General features: G+C 39.6%; 1 protein-coding gene across 1 annotated transcript in view; it reads left to right on the top strand.

The window, feature by feature from the left end:
- LOC102311857 (inactive dipeptidyl peptidase 10) overlaps window positions 1–22,264 on the top strand; it is a 139,011-nt gene that overhangs the window by 4,488 nt on the left and 112,259 nt on the right. Inside the window, exon 2 of the mRNA XM_014332884.2 lies at window positions 6,806–6,900. Coding sequence (XP_014188370.1) covers window positions 6,841–6,900 — 60 coding nt within the window. The 5' untranslated portion in view covers window positions 6,806–6,840. The remainder of the gene's footprint in view (window positions 1–6,805; window positions 6,901–22,264) is intronic.

Genomic DNA, 22,264 nt, shown 5'->3' with positions numbered 1-22,264 from the left:
GCCCTATGACAGCTGGGATAGGCTCCAGCGCCCCCCGCGACCCTGAAAAGGATAAGCGGAAGCGAATGGATGGATGGATGGACTTTACATTTTCATATTTACCAAGCACAGGATGCAAGCACTTTATGTTTTTGTCTCTACCGTGCCTTGTACTTTACAGGTGTGAAAATTAAATCTGATTCAACTTGAGTGGAAACAAACGTAGCGGGAACAAGCACAGCGGGGAATCCACAGTCCCATTAGAACGGTATTTTGGAAATAACTTGCTGTCTAACTGATCTGCTGACACACAGAAAATGCACAAAAATGGGTTCTGTGACGGAAGACTCATTTGTGAAGGAATTGATTTGAAACTGTTTGCAGTGAAGAAACTCTGCTAGGTTAAAAATCATAATGACAGCTGAATTTAATTCAGTTGCATCAGTTTGTGGGTGCATCAGGTTCGCCAAGGGCTTTGTTAAATACTACTTTTAACAAGTTCCAAGCATCTGAGGCTTTCCTTGATTTAGCATCAATGATGATCACGTGCAGCTGTGTTTTCTTTAATACCGCTGAAGAGAAGAGAAAGTGTGATTAGGAAAAAAATAACTACTCAGTGCAGACTATTGCAAAATTACATAAAGTGATGCAAAAAAGTGCAATAAGACAAAAGGTAACAACAAAGAAACCTCCTACAAAAATAATCACACAGAGACGCAAACAGCCACAGGAAGAAGAAGGAGTTGGGATTCTGACTTTTTTTCCAAATTCCCACTCTAACCTCGGAATTAGGAGATTGTCTTCATAATTATCATAATCTCAGAATTCTAAGGAGGAAGATCAGAATAATGAAATTAAAGTGAGAATTTTGAGATTAATCTCAAAATTCTAAGGAAAAAAACAGACTTCTGAGATTAAAGACAGAAATATGAAAAAAAATATCATAATTCTGACTAATCTCAGGTTAATTTTTGAGATTAATTGTGAGATTAATCTCCAAATTATGAGATTACAGTAAGAATTATGAAAAAAAATCAACCTGTTTTTTTCTCAGGTTTCTGACTTTAATCTGAGAAGAAATCAGAATTAGAAATGAAATATGGGGGAAAAAATTTCAGAATTCTGACTTTAATCTCAGAATTCGAAAAGAACCCAATGAATTTTTTTTCATTGGGTCTTTTCTTTTGGTCATTTTCTTTTTTTTTTTTTTTACTTTTTTGTGTTTAAAAAAAGATAAACTCATGCCCCAAAATGTAATGCAGGAAAATAAAATAAAATAAAGTTAAAAATCAAAATGGAGTTAAATTATAAGGGGCTAAGAAGACCGTGCAGTCACTATAGATTTTGATGCATAATGCTGCTTTCAGCCAGGAAAGGTGGAAGGTAAACCTACAAATGTTACAAATGTCTTGGCATTTCTTCGGAAATCGTGCACTTTAGGCAACAAAGTGCTGAAGTACTTTTTCATGCAATGGCTAACTCTAAATCAGGCATTTGTCTTGATTAACCTCAGCATCCTCGCCTCCTGCGCCACTGCTGTAATTAAAGATGTCCCACTGTGATTAGTAACATTTCATTATTTACTGAAAATCAGCACAGTATGAATTTAACTATATTCTTAATTGGAGGAAAATAAAACAAACTAATGATAGATGCACAAATTGGGAATTGTATGGTTGGTGAGAACTGAAAGTAGGAATAAATAATGAAGATAAATGTAGCAATTAGAACTGCAGGGGAACAGTGTTAAGATTAAATACAGATTAATTTGGTTTATGTATGTGTTCTCCAAAGTCTGCTGCTTCTTTGCAGGCTTCTTAAACTTCTTCCAAGAGCTTGTTAGTTAAATATCCACGTACTTAGGTATAATTGTCTGAGACAAGGACTGCAGGTAAAGTATAAAGATATCTCAGATGTTTAAAATAGCAATGTTTTCTTATTCCGTGGCATCAAATTCTGCTGCTAACAGAAATAGTGCCAGCCCAAGACAGTAATGATTGCTTGGCCTGAATGCAGTTTACTTAGGGGCACATTCGACACTGACTGACAGCACTGACTCAGCTGAGCCTAATACGAGGTTAAAGAGTTTAAGATCATTGCTGCTGTCCTTGTGGACGTCATGAATGCTGGCAACCAGTTTGGTGTCGCTTGGTGTTGCACGAGCGTGGGAGCAGGTCGCTCTACATGTATTTCATACATACAGGAGCTCGGAGATCTCCAGATGGCATAGAGGAAGATGGGACTGCTTGAAAAGATGAAACCCTCTGCAGACTGTTTTTTTTTTAATGAATCAAAAACAAGAAAGAAAGAAAGAAAGAAAGAATTCTATCTATCTTCAGACGTAAATTTGCATTTCGTCTGAATGTTGCAGCAGAAACTGTAACGTGTCTATTTTCAGTCTGACCATTCTGTGTGGTTGTATGGGGAAATCTCAGCAGATCAGCAGTTTCTGAAACACTCAGGCCAACAATCATGCCACATTCAAAGGCACTTAAATCTTCCTCATTCTGATGCTCAGCTTGAACCTCAGCAGATCGTCTTGATCAAGCCCACATGCCTAAACCCATGGAGTTGGTTTAGTCACTGATTAGAGCTTTGTGTTAGTGGCCTCTAAGTGTGTGTATATGAATATAAATGACACTGACCTTTTTCTCCATTACGAATTCATTTTTTTTTATCTTTATAAGTAAAAAAATATATTTGTGATTAATTGCTTGATAAAAAAGCAAAACTGAAAAGCTGAAGGTTGTGCAGTATGGGCTCCTGGATATTTGAATTTCTTTTCAACCTTTGACATTATCTGCAAAGTGAATTGAAATCCAATACAAGCAGGCCAGTGAGTGTTTATAGAGATAAAAGCTTCATGTGCTCAATGAGGGCGATTGTACCGATAATAAATATGATTAGTCTCATGGAAACTAGCCAGCTCATCAACTATGAATCAGCATAATACATTTTTAATGGAGGCAACAGTTTACTGTAACAAATAATAACAAATCTGGGAAGAGAGGCTGAGGGTTTAACATGCTCTTTGTATGTATGGTTAGTGGGAGGCAGAGTCATGGCAACATTCATTAATCGTTCACATCCTGTCAGGAAGTGATTTATGATCTGCACATGAGACCTCTTACACAACCCGATGTGTAAAATAAATGATTGATGTCAACAACACTAAAGCAAGGGCCTCAATTCGCTGCAGATGTAGCACTTATTGGATATTTCCGTGTAGCCATGGTGGCTGAGAGCTCCAGTAAATTTATCCAGATTAAACTTCATGAACCTGCATCTTCATACCTGTACCATTGGACAACTATTTAACAAAAGAACTGCAGGAAATTAGTGCTTAAGAAGATAAATGTTTGATATTTAGGATGCTAACTGAAGCCTGTAGAGTCTGAGATGTAGCTCTTATGCTTTTTTACAGTCCTTTGTTATTGGCACAAGTGAACAGTTGATGACAGTATGAACAGAAAAAGACTGAACGAGTGTGGCTTTTTTGGGAGCGTTACGAGTAGAAAGCCTTTTCGCTAAGAAGAGCACAGCAGCACATGTTAGATTTGCAAGACTTCTGGAACAGTATCCTTTGGACAGATGAGACCAAAGTGGACAGGTCTGGTCAAACACAGCACGTCAGCACAAACAGCACATACCAGCTGTCAGCAGGGTGGTGGAGGCATGAAGATTTCGGTTTGTTTTACAGCCACAGGACCTGGATACCATCAATCATGAACTCCTCTATATACCAAAGTATCCTAGAGTCAAATATGAGGACAGACAGATAAAGCTTTGCCTTAACAGGACAACTATTCCAACTACAGCAGCAAATCAAAGTGTTTCAATGGTCCAGTCAAAGTCCAGACCTCAACCTGATTGAAATGCTGTGGTGGGATCTTAAGGGAGCTGTGCATGAACCTCAATAAACTGAAACAATACTGCAAAAAAGAATGGGTCTAAATTCCTCTCCAATGACTGAGTGACTGATAAAGTCATAAAGAAAATAATTACTTCAAGTTGTTCCTGCTGAAAGTAGTTCTACAAGCTAGTAAACAATGAAGGCACTTAGTTTTTAACAGGACTGCAGAGTCCTAACCAAAGCTTCTTTTACACAGGACTGCTGATGGGTCCTCTAGTAACTGAAAGTGTCCTTAGGCATAATAACAGAATGCCAAATTGCTCCTAATCGTGGTGTGATATACATATGTGATATTTAGAAAGTGGTTAAAGGCATAGAATAAAGCACTGGTTGAATGTATGAATATGGTTTCTAGTTAACAGTGGTTTGAGTGCTCAGTTACAAAAGAAGAGTGCCATGCAAGTATCACTCAAGGTCTGCCTGAAAGCTTCTACAGCAGTAAATCTTGCTACTTGAGCTTCAAAACATCAGAAAGTACAATAAAATTAAAGTGTTCAGAAACATCAATATATTTTTACACTTTCCATTATCTTTGTCACAACAAAGAAAGAATAATGGACAAATTCATGGTAGGTGACATTTTTATGGTTAAAAACAACCCCAAACCAGCTGAGGTCATAAATGTCCTAACTCAAGATGACTCTCCTTGTGGCAGGGTCACTTGGCGTGGATAAGATTCGCCATGAGCTCCTGTAGGGCTGTTCTGGTTGACATGCCTCTCCAATGTTACGTGGAGACCTGGGGTGGTGCTTCCGGACTGGCATACTGGGGTCGTGATTTACGTTTGTTAACCTTAGATTCTGGAGGAAAAATGTGGTTTTCATCCTGGTTGTGGAATACTGGACCAGCTCTTTATCCTCTTGAGGATACTCGACAGTGGGTGGAAGTTTGTGTGTAAAGTATACAAGTGTTTTGATGATCTGGAGACAGCATTCAACTGCATCCCTCAGGACAGCCTGTGGGAGGTGCTTTGGGAGGATGCGGTGTCTGGCCCACATCGATGGGTGTCTGGCTCACTGCTACTGCTACAAGCCATTCGATTCCGGTATGACTGCAATGAGAGCTTGGTCCACATAGTGTTTGAGTTCACCAGGCCTGCCTTTTGTCACCAATTCTGCTCATAATTTCAAGGACAGAATTTCTAGGTAAAGCCAAGTAGAGAAAGGTTTTCACTTTGGTGGCCTCAGAATTTCGTCTATGTTTTTTGCAGACGACATGGTTCTGTTGGCTTCATCAGGTGGTGGCCTCCAGCTCATGCTGGAACAATTCTGAGACAAGTGTGACAGCTTGAAAAGGGCAGAGTGCCCAGGTATGTAGTATCTGAGGGTCTTGTTCACAAGTGAGGGGAGCAGAGAACAAATTGGACCCACCTTTTTCGGTAATAACCAAAAGAATGAGATGCTTATTTGGTAGGGACTCAAAGTAGAGACAGTACTTCTCCATATCGAAAGGAGCAAGGTAAGGTGGTTCAGGCTTGTCCTACTGTAAGGAGACCGAGAGTTAGACCCAGGACATGCTGGAGAGATTCAGAGAGACTCAGTGTTCCCCCGGATGATGAAAGGAGGTCTGGGCTTCTTTGCGTAGGCTGCTGGCCTGCGTCTGGATTCTGGGAGAGAATAAGTGGGAGAAAATGGATGGAATTCCCATTTTCCTTTTAACTTTTTTTATACTAGCTAAGCTAAAGAAAAGTTAACTTTTAAAAGTTTTTATAATTGCTTTTCAAATGTTAAAGTGAAGTGCTGCTGGGTCTAAGAAGGGAAGTCAATGTTGTAGTGTTTTAAACCAGCATTTCTTCTAATGGCCAGCAGGGGGCGAATCATTTCTGGCTGTTTCTAATTCTATGGGAAAATGAGCCTGCTTCTGTCTTGAACTGGTGAGTTTGTCATCCCAATCATTACATTTAAGTTGTAAGATTGTCCCTTTGACTTCTCAGTTAAATCCACCCAGTGGGACATCTCAAGGCCTCAAGATGGGGCTTCACAAACCAATTGGTGACTTCATGTTGGCAATGCCCATCTTTTATATACAGTCTGTGGCTCTAATAAAGTTCTAATGCCTCTTAATAAAAAAATGGCTAAACACATTCACCAAAATATGCATATGCATGTAATAAAATGTGGCCTCTGTTTTTTCTTGTCTAACTACCTCCTCACAGACCTCCTATAAATGGCATTTGGGTGGGAGGATTTGTTGAATTATTTTCCATTGTGCTTTTTGTAGATCCGTCAAGAGTCTTTCTTTGCGTTGCTTTTAAAGTGAAGTGTATTCTTTTTGTGTGTTCACTGAAAACAAACAGTCACCCAACTTTCAGCTGAAATAAACGCTCAAACAGCGGCGGGTTCTCACTGGGTCAAAGCTGAACATGAATTCATCAATGCGAGTCCTCCAAGAAAAGAAAAAGAAAAGAAAAGAAACGCTGAAAGAAGCTTTGATGTGTGAGAAACACTTTAACCAAACGCCTGCAAAATCTTTGCCTGAAGCAAATTTGCATTCTGATGAAGGAACATCTTCGCATGTGGGAGGCACTGGCAAACATCCTGGTTTATGAACTGTCTGTCAGCCGAAGCAGCTCGTAGTTGCCATAGAGGGAAAGAGAAGAAGAAAAAGGAGAAGAAAAAGAAGAAACGAGAGGGAGGGAGGAACTGCTTTCAAATGCACTGAGAGCATTTACTGCCAGAGAGAGAGCAAGAAAGGAGGGAAAACAGATTGTGTGCTTAAATGTGTTGTCTCTAGTGGAGCTAGAGACGAGGAAGAGCGTTTCCAACGAAGAAGCTCTGCAGCCTCTTAGTATTTGATATCAGCACCAGATTGGTGGCGTGGTCAGCTCGGAGCTGAGAAGCAGCTGAAGGGGGAGACGAAGGAAACTTGGCCAGGAATTTTATTTAATCTTTTTTTTTGTGATCCTGTTTTTAGATAAAGGAGCATTTGGTGGAATTTGTGGAACAACAATGAACCAAACTGCATCAGTCTCCCATCAGATTGAGTGTCAACCTGTCAAGGATATCAAGGTAGGGATGATTTTCCTTTCTTTTCATTGTGTTAAGGTTGTTTCTAATCTTTATCAGCTCTTACTTCTCATCCTCAAAGAGCTTTCACACTTTTAATTACCACTGCACCGCACTAACACCTCTAAAACGCATCTGAACCAGCTTATAAATGAAGCTGACAGAGTTACTTTTAGCTTTCAGGCTCATCCTAACAACTGCTGCTTATTTATTTATTTTCACAAAGCTTCATAGTAATGCTCCATAATTCTTCAAAATGACAAATCTTAGTTTTTGCTTGCTAAAATGACGCACCCACTCCCTCAGTCTTAAACTTCACTGTGACCCTAACCTTTATACACGTATACACTAACATGAATAAAATATATAAAATAAATAAAAAACAGCAGAAGATAGCCATTTCATTATGAAACACACTCGCCTTGTTGATCTCAACTGTGCTGTTTTTAGTTCTTTACTGACTCGATACTAAACTGTTGTCAGGAAACTAAATAAATGAAGTACTCTACACAGAGTGGTTCTTGAATGGTTTATTAGATTTGCTTTGTTTTGTTACATTTAAAAGTATCAGGGCTGTAAATTTAACTGTTGTTGGAACAATCCAGAAGATTTGACCCTGTAATGCCAAGTGTAAAATATTTGATACATGAGTTTTTGTGAGTTTTTGAGATCACTACATCATCAGTGTCACTTTTTCTCCGCAAAATGCATTTTAAGCATTTTTGAATTGCACAAAATTGCCAAATGTAGCACAAACTATACAAATTAAAACGTATGTATCCGCATTTATAAATAATTGTTTTTTTTAAAAGTGTCAGAAGGTTAAATAAACAAAAACAAAAAATTAATTTTCTTGCAATTATTTCATGGTTCAGATTTTACAGAGCTGATGCCCCAAAGGCCTAGAGTCCAGCTAGCAACCACTTGGCAACCACCTGTTGCTAGGGATAAAATGTCTTCACTGATCAATTGGCAACTGGTTGCTGGGGGGGTTGCTGTGAAGTTGACTGCTAAAGCCCCAGTCACACAGGCCTAGAGACCAGTTGGTCATTGTCATATGGTAGACACTCATTGATAAGGAACAATGTGTGTTTCCCAAACAGTTGTGAAGCAGTTTCTGGATGCTGGGGGTTGCTAGAAGTTTTCATGGGAGATGCCAACTAGTCTGCAAACACTTGCTAACTACTTGCTGAGTGACAATTTTTTTGTTGATGGTGAAAGGTCTATTCTTCAATGACCAAGCCAGTCACGTGATGTTAACCCAAAAGAGGAGTATTTCAGCTATTAAATAGGAAAGTAAAAGGCAGAGAGACCCACAAACAAGCAGCAACTAAAGGTGTCTGCAGTAAAGACCCAGCAGGGCATGAGCATCAGAGGAGGAAACACTATATGGTGATGTCTGTGTGTTCTTGAATGCAAAGTATTTTCATCCAAGTTTGGAAACAATCCTTTTATTTAAAATTAGTCTTCAGTTGCTGAAAATGGGGCGGTGTGTATAAAAATGACTGTAATTCCTAAAAAGCTACTGCAGAATATTTGTGAAACCCCTGGACACCCTTGATTTAAAGCTGAAAGCCTCCACTTCAATCACATCTTGGTTGCTTGACTTAAAATCCTCTGTAGTGGAAAAACTGCAAAATAAAATTATACAAGAAAATATTGACCAAATACTGGAGATGAGCTGATGGTGTCACACTAAGTAGGAATGTCTGGTCTCTTATCAGTGTTCACACCTTAGTCTTATACAGATATATATGATAGCTAAGTGTAGTTTTGCAGAAAGAAAATTTCTCCTACATGAAAACGCTCACAGATGGAAAGAGACATGTCTGCAGAGTTTTTCAAATGAATTTCTGTGGCACTTTGAGCACTTCACGCCACCCTTCTTCTTCTTTTTCTTCTGTACAACACACAGCAAAGAAATTCAAGTATTGTTTGCACTACAGTCCAGAAGGAAAACGCTTTGATTCTGGGGTGAGCTCTCCCTTTAAGTGATCACCCATGTAATTTAAAGGCAGAATCGGAGCATTACTATGACAGCTCCAAGGACATGAAGTGACCCCAGATACATAAAGTCTGAAAAGAGTCACATTCTTTCCTTTATTATTAGAAATGAAAGTAAACACTCTGGCTCAAAGTCTGTGTGGCTGACTTTATTTGTGATTTTTTTTTTTTTTTGTTTGGGGCTGACTGACACCTTAAAGACCCCAAAGTGCTGTCAGCCAATAAAAACATGCATTAATATTGGCTGTGGTTGTCAGCAAAGTCTGATACCATTTTTTCTTTTAAATCCAAGGTAAAGCATTGTTGTCATCTTGAGGGACAGAAATCCCCCCCCCCCCCCTTTTCAGTGTTTGATCTTTTTTCTTATTGTATTTTAACCAGCTAACAAACCGTTTTTATTTCCTTGATATTGTAAGACTGTTTGGCAACCTCACCGATCACTCAAGACCTCAGAGATTATTTTGTTCTATTTCTTTGTTCTAACGGTGTATGCATGTAGACTGGGGATGGATAACACAGATTCACTGGATATCTTACCAATGGGCCTGTCTCCTTCGATTTCAATTACAAGTAGAAATTTACGTAATATATAGTATGCAAAAGTCTGTTCATCAGCTCAAGATAGTATTTTATCTTCTTTTGTCCTTTACTTGTCCTGTTTCCTCAAATGCTGGGGGACACACTGCACACCATGCTGAGATATGCACAATTTTCAGCAAATAGCTCTTTTGGAATTATCTTTTTGGTGCAATAAGACCATTTTATGTCCTTAAAACCGTGTCATCTTTGGTATTTTTCACAGATTCAACTATATGAGAACAAACAACATGTTTTTGTGACAGGCTACTAATAACATAGTGCCTAAAGATAAAGATAACCAGAAAAGAAACCATACGTGCAGCACGGTCTACCTGACCTTAAAGTTAAGATGCCGCACATAACAACGCGCTGCACGCTTTTCCGTGAATGAGTTGTATCAAATAAATCTCCATGTGGAGCCAGTAGTAGAAATTTTGTTTTAATATAAAATATAAAATATTTCCCTTTTTACATCTTGGATTCAAGATGGCTGCTAGGGTGCAGACACACAGCTTGGCAGGTCCTATGCTTTTGCCAAAAAAAAAAAAAAAAAAACACCTAAAAAAACATCTAAAAACCCCTGGATCTTGACATCAACTTGTCTTTTTGTTTTTATACATTTTTATCTTCTGTGGAGTTCGACAGGTCCAAGAAAGCTGGATAATTATACCATTTTCTCAGCCAAATGGAGTCAACATCTTTTGTTCACAAGATTCTTGGATTTTGGTCATGCTAGACCACCCCCAGGTAAACATGAACAATTAAATACGCCACAATCGTCCCTGGAGATTCTGAAACTTGTTCTGATGCTACTTTTGGCTGGTGATATAGAACTAAATCCTGGACCTAATTCAAACATCAGTGATTTGGAATGGCTACAACTAATTAGCCTAGTTAGCCTATGGGCACAGCTATCTCTGCATTGCTTTCCACCTCAACTAACTGTGCTCCAACCACCATCCCAGTTAGTAAGGCTACATCTACAACTAATAGTGTTTATGCCCCTGTTGTCCGGGCCTCCGCTTCTGCTGTTTGGGTTACCACCTCAGCTGCTTGGGCCTCCACCTCAGTTGCCTGGGTTTCTTCCTCGGCTGCCTGGGACTCCATTTCAGCTGCCTGGGCTGCCATCTCAGCTGCCTGGGTTTCCACCTCAGCTGCCTGGGCCTCCACCTCGGCTGCCTTGGCCCCCACCTGCTGTACCCCAACTACAGTTTCCGGTAAAGGGTTTCTCATCATTAAATGCTCATAGCATTGTCAAGAAAAGGACAAGAAATCCTGCTATTAAAAGTTACAGAGGAACAAAGATCTGCAAGACATTTAATCAGGTTAAAGTAATCTGGGACACTAAAAATAAACCAAAGGGGCTTCTATGTGGACACATTAACATTCGCAGTATGTTACCAAAGCATGAGCAACTGGAACATATTCTAAGCAATTCCATTATTTCTATTTTGGGTATCTCTGAATCCTGCCTCACAAGTTCTTCTCCTGAGTCTGTGGTTGTCTTTCCAGAGTACACAGTATTCAGAAGGGATAGAATTGGAACAAGAGGAGGAGGAATACTTGTGTATGTAAAAAAAACCAAACACCTGGATTGCTCTTTACTTAGTTCACCAATAGATGTTGAAATTGAACATATTTCTGTTAAAATCACTCTTTCCCCAGAAATGTCATTTACGTTGATCTGTTTATATCGCCCTCCTTCTGCAAAGAATATTTTTTATGAACAACTACAGATATTACTTAAATATCATACTATAAATAATAAGTCTAATGAAATACTTATAATGGGAGATTTTAATGTCAACTGGGACTGTTAAAAGGACAGAAAAACACTCAAGGACATAATGGAGACTTTAAACTTTACTCAACACACTGAACAACCCACAAGAATAACGAGACACTCTAGAGCTAAAATAGATGTGGTTTTCAGTAATAAGCCCGAGCGAATTATTAAATCTTATAATTTTATCACTGGTATTTCAGACCACAATTTTATATTATTTTCTAGAAAACTTATAAAATCACGGGTTAAGAATCACTTTCATAGTTCATCTAATAGGAGAACCTTTTATGAATTTATACCAAGAAGTCAGCGACAAAATGGACCAGAAGCATTAGCATCAGTTAACTGGGAGCGTTTATTGTTTAGTGATGATCCACAATTCTGCAGCAGTCACTTCACTGACATTGTCAAGGATGTTATATCAACATACTCCATTAGAGGTCAACAAAAAATAAAGACAACATCTAATCCGCCCTGGTTAAACAAAGAGTGCAAGAATCTAATTAAAACAAGAGATCAATTACTAAAACAGTTCCTGAAAACAGGTCTAACTCTGGATAGACAGAGATTTACTTCAATGCGGAACAAAGTAACAAGAAGTTTGAGACAGGCCAAAGCAAAATTTTTTATAAATATAATTGAAAGAGCCAAAGGTAATGGTAAAATTATCTTGCAACACCTAAATAAATTACTTGGCCGTCATTCAAACAAAAGCAAAAATACAATTGAACTTTATGTAAATAACTCTATTGTTCGAGAGCCTCTATCTTTATTCTTTAACACTTTCTTTATTTCTTCTGTTAAGGAGATCAGTCAGAGCTTTGACTCAGTCGTATGCTCTGATAATGTGAATGATGCTGGTCAAAATTTGTTTACCATTACTCATATTTCAGACACTGAAGTTGCTAAACTAATTACAGGTTTAAAACAATCTAAAGCACTTGATGTATATGGTATTAACACAAATTTCCTAAAGGAACATATGAATTTACTTTTACGTCCAACAACTCATGTTTTCAATATGTCTTTCCAACACTCCATTGTTCCAACAGATTGGAAAATTGCTGCAGTTACACCAATTTTCAAAGCAGGTGTGAAGACTGACATGGCTAATTATCGTCCCATAAGCATACTCCCGGTCGTATCTAAAATAGCTGAGAAGTGGGTGGTTAAACTCCTCACTGCTCACCTAGAAAACACCCAACCCTCATTACATCCATTGCAGTTTGGCTTTCGGGCACATCACTCCACAGATACTACCCTGTGTATGTTAGTGGAGAACTTGAAGAGCTTGCTGGACAAGAGTTCCTGTGTTGGAGCTGTATTTTTAGATCTGAAGAAGGCTTTCGACTCTGTAAACCATCAGATATTGTTGTCCAGATTGACTCAGTTTAATATCTCCAGTCAAGCTCTTCAGTGGTTTGCCTCATATCTCTCTCAGGAAACAGTGTGTGGTGTTGGACGGGGTTAAATCTCCATATTTAGACTGTGATACAGGGGTTCCTCAAGGATCTGTTCTTGGGCCCTTATTGTTCTCTCTTTCTATCAATAACTTACCTGAAGTCTGTCCAAATATATTTACTCAAATGTATACGGATGATGCAGTTACATATACGCAAGCAAATAGTGTCCAGCAGGTGGCAAAAGATCTTGCAGCTGCTTTAGCATTAATGCATAGCTGGCTGGAGGACTCATGCCTAATGTTGAACACCTCAAAAACTGTCTGTATGTATTTTTCAAAACGCCCCTTAAACTTGAAGCAGTCAAACATATTCCTGGATGGAGTAGAATTAGCTCCAGAATTTAAATATCTTGGGGTCATTCTAGACCCAACATTATCCTTCAAGAGTCACATAAATAAAGTGTCCCAGGTACTTAAATGTAATAATCGAAATTTTAACCATATACGTAATAATTTAAATATGACTGTTGCAAAAACTTATTTTTACTCAATGATCATCTCTCATATGGACTATTGTTTGACGTCCTGGTCACTTGCTTGTCCAACAACACTTAAAACTATTGAAAACATTTATAAAAGAAGTTTAAAACTACTTGACAAAAAACTGACTTCCCACCACCACTGTCATGTGTTACAAAAAACATAAATTACTGAACTTCAATAACTTAGTGAAACTTAAAAGAGTGTGTTTAATACAGTGGGGCAAAAAAGTATTTAGTCAGCCACCGATTGTGCAAGTTCCCCCACCTAAAATGATGACAGAGGTCAGTAATTTGCACCAGAGGTACACTTCAACTGTGAGAGACAGAATGTGAAAAAAAAATCCATGAATCCACATGGTAGGATTTGTAAAGAATTTATTCGTAAATCAGGGTGGAAAATAAGTATTTGGTCAATAACAAAAATACAACTCAATACTTTGTAACATAACCTTTGTTGGCAATAACAGAGGTCAAACGTTTACTATAGGTCTTTACCAGGTTTGCACACACAGTAGCTGGTATTTTGGCCCATTCCTCCATGCAGATCTTCTCGAGAGCAGTGATGTTTTGGGGCTGTCGCCGAGCAACACGGACTTTCAACTCCCGCCACAGATTTTCTATGGGGTTGAGGTCTGGAGACTGGCTAGGCCACTCCAGGACTTTCAAATGCTTCTTACGGAGCCACTCCTTTGTTGCCCGGGCGGTGTGTTTTGGATCATTGTCATGTTGGAAGACCCAGCCTCGTTTCATCTTCAAAGTTCTCACTGATGGAAGGAGGTTTTGGCTCAAAATCTCACGATACATGGCCCCATTCATTCTGTCCTTAACACGGATCAGTCGTCCTGTCCCCTTGGCAGAAAAACAGCCCCATAGCATGATGTTTCCACCCCCATGCTTCACAGTAGGTATGGTGTTCTTGGGATGCAACTCAGTATTCTTCTTCCTCCAAACACGACGAGTTGAGTTTATACCAAAAAGTTCTACTTTGGTTTCATCTGACCACATGACATTCTCCCAATCCTCTGCTGTATCATCCATGTGCTCTCTGGCAAACTTCAGACGGGCCTGGACATGCACTGGCTTCAGCAGCGGAACACGTCTGGCACTGCGGGATTTGATTCCCTGCCGTTGTAGTGTGTTACTGATGGTGACCTTTGTTACTTTGGTCCCAGCTCTCTGCAGGTCATTCACCAGGTCCCCCCGTGTGGTTCTGGGATCTTTGCTCACCGTTCTCATGATCATTTTGACCCCACGGGATGAGATCTTGCGTGGAGCCCCAGATCGAGGGAGATTATCAGTGGTCTTGTATGTCTTCCATTTTCTGATGATTGCTCCCACAGTTGATTTTTTCACACCAAGCTGCTTGCCTATTGTAGATTCACTCTTCCCAGTCTGGTGCAGGTCTACAATACTTTTCCTGGTGTCCTTCGAAAGCTCTTTGGTCTTGGCCATGGCGGAGTTTGGAGTCTGACTGTTTGAGGCTGTGGACAGGTGTCTTTTATACAGATGATGAGTTCAAACAGGTGCCATTCATACAGGTAACGAGTGGGGGACAGAAAAGCTTCTTACAGAAGACGTTACAGGTCTGTGAGAGCCAGAGATTTTCCTTGTTTGAGGTGACCAAATACTTATTTTCCACCCTATTTACGAATAAATTCTTTACAAATCCTACCATGTGGATTCATGGATTTTTTTTTCACATTCTGTCTCTCACAGTTGAAGTGTACCTCTGGTGCAAATTACTGACCTCTGTCATCATTTTAAGTGGGGGAACTTGCACAATCGGTGGCTGACTAAATACTTTTTTGCCCCACTATATAAAGTCTTACACTCCCTTGCTCCACCACCACTAAAGCAGTTCATTAGGCATAAAGAAAGCTCAGACAGGACCACTCGAGCTACAATCCGAGGAGACTTGTTTATACCCCACAGACGGACAGCATTTGGGCAGAACGTCCTCTCTGTCCAGGGTGGCCATCTGTGGAACAGTCTTCCTCAATCCATTAGAGAATGCTCGACATTCAACTTGTTTAAGGCACAGGTTAAAAACTGGTTATGGACAAATCCAGTGTCTGATCATATATAAGTTGTATAGTTTTAATGTTTTATTTGGGAATAGAATGATGTGTATGTGTGAGTTTGGTGATGGAGTTTTTATTATGAATGAATTTTGAATTTTTTATGAATTATTATGTCTATTTTTTATGTTTTATGGACAACAGATGGAAATTAGCACTTGGCTATAATCTGGTATGTTTACATTCATGTAATTCTTTTTACATGTATGTTCATTAACATGCACTGTCCTAAATAAATAAATAAATTAAATTAAATACTCCTAAAAAAAAAAGTAAATATTTAAGGTAAAAAGATTCAAATTGTTACTATAGGCGGATCTACTATAAATCTTGGACGAGTTCAAATCTCAATGACCTGAACCTCAACGTAAGAGTTCAAATTTTCTGAAAGTTGTAGATGTGATAACTTGAGAATGCAGTGATGCAGAATTTTAAAACTGATACCACAGATATTGATGCATGCTCAATCATCCAGGTAACTAAATCTCAATCAAATCTTAATCTCAATCAAAGCCCCCAGCATCCAACATCACCATGGAGGAGAGGAAGGCACTCACATCACTTAGTAATGACAACAACATTATCATCCTTCTGGCAGACAAGGTTAGGTGCACAGTATTGCTAAACCAGAAAGACTATCATGAGAAAATTTTGTCACTGCTCAGTGATGAAAATACTTATGAGCCCCTGAAACGAGACCCAGAAAGTGGTTACAGGAAGAGGATGATAGACTGTCTGAAGCAGTTAGAACAAGACAATGCTATCGACCGGACCTCATACCACAGGCTGTACCCAGGGGAATCTACACCAAGTCTGTATGGTTTACCGAAGATACATAAACAGGGTGCACCTTTAAGACCGATTGTCTGTATGATCAACTCGGTCACCTATAACACCTCCAAGTCTCTGACTTTGAACCTCAACCCGTTGGTAGGCAGCTCTGAGCACCACATCCAGTACACTTTGGATTTTGTTGAGAAGGTGAGAGATGTCACGATGGAGGCAGATGAAACCATGGTCTCATACGTTGTTACATCTCTCTTCACTTGCATCCCAGTCATGGAAACGTTGGAGGTAGATCGTAAGAGATTACAGGATGACCCCAACCTCAGCAACAGGACCACTCTCAGCATCAACCAAGTGTGTTTGCTTTTGGAACTGTGTCTTAATTCCACCTATTTCACATACAAAGGCCAGTTCTACAGGCAGAAACATGGGTGTGCCATAGGCTCCCCAGTTTCACCCATCGTGGCCAATTTGTACATGGAAGAAGTGGAAAAAAGGGCTTTGCTCTCCTACCCTGGAACACCACCAAGTCATTGGTTCAGATATGTGGATGACACCTGGGTGAAAATCAAATCTCAGGACGTACCACAATTCACGATCACATTAACTCGGTGGACCGACACATCAAATTCACCAGGGAGGATATGAAAAGTGGCAGGTTAGCCTTCTTAGACTGTGAGATTTCCATCAGTAATGAGGGACATCTAAAAGCTGATGTGTACCGTAAACCTACACATACGGATCAGTATTTAAGGTTTGACTCTCATCATCCACTGGAGCACAAACTGGGCGTCATCAGGATGCTACAACACAGAGCGAACACCATCCCCACAGATACAGCGGCCAGGGAGGCAGAAGAACGGCACATCAAGAAGGCCCTGAGTAAATGTGGTTATCCCAGCTGGACTTTTGTCAAAGCTGGAAAGACACCTAAAGAAAGCTCCAGCTGATCCAGGAGAGAAGGACGACCGCTGCCCAAGCGAAAAGCTGTAGTGATCCCGTATGTGTCAGGAGTATCGGAGCAGTTGAGACGCATTTTTTCCTCTGTGGCTTTTAAACCCAAAAACACGCTGCACCAAAAATTGGTCCACCCCAAGGATCGGGTCCCCTAACACAGAGTAACATAGTGTACGCTGTTAAGTGCCAGGAGGATTGCCAGGATTTATACATCGGGGAAACCAAACAACCTCTGGCGAAGCGGATGGCACAACACAGAGGAGCTACCTCGTCAGCATAAATAGGCAGTCTTTTTACACCTACAGGCCAGTGGACGCTCTTTCAAGGATAAGGATGTACACATCTTGGACAGGGAGGAACGCTGGTTTGAGCGCGGAGTCAAGGAGGCCATTTACGTGAAAAGGGAAAGACCATCTCTGAATCGAGGAGGGGGCCTAAGGGTACATTTTTTCGCCATCTTACAATGCTGTGATAGCAACCATTCCCCAACTCTCTGTGAATGGTACTCATGGCCATTGATCAATGGTCTTTGATCAGTGGGTTTTGGTCAGTGGTTGTCAATCAATGGTCATGAGAATTTGCATAATTATGATTAAGGAACTGACCTCCCAGCCCATTGTTCCTTCAGTGGGCTGGTTTCAGTCATTATGCAAATGTACTGTTTATAAGATTGGGGAAACCTGCAGTCAGCTGAGACTGAAGAAGTCACTTGGATGAGTGACGAAACATTTCTCCCATTGAAAACGCTACGTCCAGATGAACAGAATCAATTTTTGGTGATACCACAGGTGTGTCTACTAGGAGGCTCAGAGGTAGCACTGACAGTTTCCAGTAATTTTATAAAGTTAAGTTTTTGTTGAGGAGATACTTAGACTTTGTAGTAAAATCTTGACCTGACAGTGGATTTATGCTTCTGCGTAATCCACTGCAAACCCTTCTGAAACCTTAAGCTGTAGCTTGAAATGCACTTCCCTTGAAGTGTAATTACATTTCGCATCAGTGCAGCTTACAGTCACTATGACTGGCCTGCTCAGTACTGATGTTTATTTCCACCCACTTCAGCTTCTGCTGCCATTTTATTGAATCAACTTAAAGAGAATGGATCAAGTTGAAGGGAAAAAATCCACCGCCCCATAATGAGGGCTTCCCATAATGCACTGAGTGTTTCTCCTTCACTCACCATGTGTTTATACACCACTCTGCTATTAATCATTAGTCCCACCCTGAGCCTTGTTCTTCCAGAGGTTTCTTCCTGTTAAAAGGGAGTTTTTCATTCACACTGTCGCCAAAGCGCTTGCTCATAGGTGCTCATATGATTCTTGGGGTTTCTCTGTATTATTTTAGTGTACTTTACCTTACGATATAAAGTGCTCTGAGGTGAATGTTGTTGTGATTTGGCACCATATAAATAAAACTGATTTGAATTAAACTGAATGAACTCTCTGGAACTTTGGTAATGATGATGAGCGTTTCTGTAGTCTCTAGATGGAGTCAACAAACAATTAAAATGCAGTAACAGAGAACAGACAGTATATAAGAGACCGATATAGCCACCATGACACTTTAACTGTGAATAATAAAATTTCAGGATTTTAATTGCAGCAAGTGCTTAAATAATATATACAAGTTTAAAGTAAAGATTATTGTGCTTTGGTCTGTATTATTTCCACATATACATTCATGTGGTGCTAGTCTTTTACACCTTTGCTTACACCTCTTTTTCCAGTGCTACAACACACAATAAGACACCTACTGTTACTATATAAACATGGGAATTAATTTCTTCACACTATAGAATACATTTTCTGACAAAATAACTTAGATTATGAGGTTAAACATCATATAGAAGGAAACTCAAGCCCTCATTAGACAAAGCCAGTTTCTGTATTTGTCAGTGATATGAAGTGATCACAGCGGTGATCATTTTTTTTGTGACCTCTTTATATTTTTTTCATTAATTTTCTCAGTTAAATGCAGAGACAGAGACACAACACTAAAGAGCTTCATTGTTGCTCGCAGTTTATGCAAAGCACTTCCAGGCTGCCGGCAGATCCCTCAGACAGGCAGAGGAACAGCCAGCCGAAGTATAATCCCGTATTGCTGCAGTCCCACATCAGCAGGATGGGGCTAATCTGGCAGGAGGTAGTTTCGATAAGAGAAGGAACTTATGCAAAGAAATATGCGGAGTGTTTCCTCAGATACATGATGAAAAAATGGTGGAAAAAAGTTCTTCTTGCATCAATATCTCTTTTTCTACCCCTACAACACTTTGCTATGTGATGCCAAACCTCCTAGAAAAATAAAGGCTTGATGGGTCACGGTAGCTGAAATTGTGGAAGGCAAAACCACAAGTTTAAATGTAGAAACTTTACCCCGCAACGAATAAAAGGCTAAAACTTGGGAATAAAAATTTCTGCTTGATTAAAATTGCCATTTCACATCTTTATGTCTCATAAAAGTCTGAAATAACATACAGGTTGTAGTGTGAGTGTGGATTTGTGTCTTTTTTGTATTTTGTAGAAAAAACACCAGAATTGGGCATAAATCTCATTTTAGATCAGAGTAAATGTTATTTTAAGTCAGAAATGGCATGAAATGAAAACCTGTGGTGAAGGTGGGTTGCAAAGTGGAATGCAGATTCAGAACAACCCAAGGCATGCTAATACTACCGTCACACAAGAGAAAACAGTGTTAGCATGAACTGAATTCCTGTGTGCAATGAACTTGTAATATTGTTGGCTTAGAAATGGCTGCTTTGAAGCAAGGGACCAGGTCAGCAGCAACTCATAGTCAGTTGCCTGATCAGTCAGAAATGCATATTTCTGTAAGAAAAATTCAGACATTTCTCTTCAAATAGTGACGTCATTGCAGAATGTTCCTTCAACTCCAAAATGACATGTGTTCAGCAACTTTGCTCATAACCTGAATGCAACCAGTTGGAAACCAGTTGAGTGGAGCTGTGCGCATCGGCGCCAAAATGTTGGCAATGAGCCCAGCAGGTAGCATAAGCAACTTAAAAATGAAAATCACACCTTGCTTTATTTATTTTGACTCTAACTTACAACTTAAATGTCACACTGCAATCAATCAGACTTCAACAGTTGTGATCGAGCTCATGAGCTTCTCATCAGAAAGTGTTTACTGAGGTTGTGCTGAGGTTTGCACCCAGGGTTTTCTGCACTGGAAGCTAGGTCCGTGTTTTCAATAAGAACAACAGTACAGTCACTGGTTAGGTTGTGTGTCACAAGGGCTCTATTGAGATGTAGTCAACCAAGTCCAACAAAGCAGCTATGGCGACCTTTGATTCATGAGCTGTAGCTAAACAGTTTTACAGCACGGCATTCATTCTGGAGAAGTGAAATGTAAATCACTAAAATCAGGAATATGAGCTCTAGTAGATTAAGCTGTAAACATTAAAGATGCATCATCAACACCGTTAATCAGTGTTACGATCCTTTTCCTGTTTTCCAGCCTCTCCTACCATCTTTCTAATGGCTTTATTGGTACTTTGCCACATAATCAGTATTTCTGAGGAGGTGTAGCTAGCAGATATTTGAAGCAGCTGATTAAAAGGGCTTGCATTGTTGCCATTCACTGGATGTCAGCTTTGACCTGCTTTGAGTTCATATATGGTGTATTTTAGTTGAATCTGATTGGATTGCCAGCTGTGGGATAAATATCCCATAACAAGTTGAAATCAGCATGCATTTACTGTAAATGCCGACTTGCTTTACTCCTGTTCATTATCTCTCCCTCTCTGTTCTCTCATTTTCAGTTGCTGCCATGATCATTCTAGTTGTTGCTAAGTAACTTGTTATTTCAGGACATTTTTATCATATATATATATGTATCAGTCAAATCCCATTTGCATGGGGTCAGAAGAGTGGGAGCGCAGTCGTACACTGGTGTTTGCAGTGAGTCAGTTGTAAGAGCAACGAGCATCACTGTAAAAATGACAGGACACTGAAAGTTTTCTTTCATCTAAAAAAAGATCGAGCTGGCACCATGAAAATTTGCTGACATCAGAAAGAAAGCTTCTTTTTCTCTTTTTTTATGCTCCTCGTACAGAATTCAATACACCAGAAATGGTCTTTTTAAAAAGCATAACCTTGAAGTCAAAGACTGAATCATAACCAAGCAAACAGACAGAAAGGCTTTGGTGTGTAGGAATTTTCAGATCTGCCACAGGAAAATCTAAAACACTCAGCTTTGTATGCCCACTTGCTAAAATGCCCTTCAGCAAAATGCTACATTATTACCTGCTTATTCAGCCTTTATTTCACTTCAAAGAGTGGCGTTTACTACAGCAAATGCAAATAACAAATTCAGAGTTTGTGAAAATGAAAGCAAAATCACTGGTAGGCCACAGTGTATGGGTTTCTATTATACTAAAGTGGTCGTATAATACCAACTTGTAGCAAAGTAAATGTGACCTACACGTCACCAGACTGTGTTGTTTCAGATTTCTTCCTCAGGACACCAAACAAACCGTCCATGAACTGCTGTTTCTAAGTGCGGAAATAAATGCAGCACACGTTCAGCTGATAGCGTGGCAGCAGACATAGACACAAAAGACATTACGACGCCTCTAAATGTGATCATTTTATATATAAAAATAGGTGAAATCAGAGTCTAGATGTTGTCGACACACATGTATTTTGATTTTGAGACCTGACACCATAGTTTTGGGATCTAGATTTTAATGGTGCAGAGCAGCCTGAAAATGGCTGACACATAGTTAATCCTCTACGTTTCAGTTACTTTTTCATAAATCGAGTAAATGCAAGAAAATGCAAGTTTTTAATGATGGTTTCATTTATTAGGGGAATAAAAAAGCTATCCAAACGTACCTGGCCCTGTGTGAGAAGTAATTGCCCGCTCTTGTGAATCATAAATGAACTGTAATTAAGCAGAGTTTTTGGAAGCTGATTTCAGTTTCACTTGTCACACTCAGGCCTGATTACTGTCAGACCTGCTGAATCAATAAACCACATAAACAGACCCTGCCTGACAAAATGAAGCAGGTTAAAAGATCTCACACAGCAACACATCACACAACAATCTAAAGAAACGGCTGAGAAACATCTATCACTCCGGGAAAGGTTACAAAGCCATTTCTGAGTCTTTGGGACTCCAGTGAATCACAATGAGAGACATTATCCACACATGGAGAAGACTTCCCAGGAGTAACCGGCCTACCAAAATTACTCCAAGATGGCATCGATGGCTCATC

The sequence above is a fragment of the Haplochromis burtoni genome, unplaced genomic scaffold, assembly GCF_018398535.1.
Source record: "Haplochromis burtoni strain Fernald_Lab_line unplaced genomic scaffold, NCSU_Asbu1 Contig_39, whole genome shotgun sequence".
In the NCBI taxonomy this organism is placed as follows: Eukaryota; Metazoa; Chordata; class Actinopteri; order Cichliformes; family Cichlidae; genus Haplochromis; species Haplochromis burtoni.
This window is presented reverse-complemented; position numbering and strand designations above follow the sequence as displayed.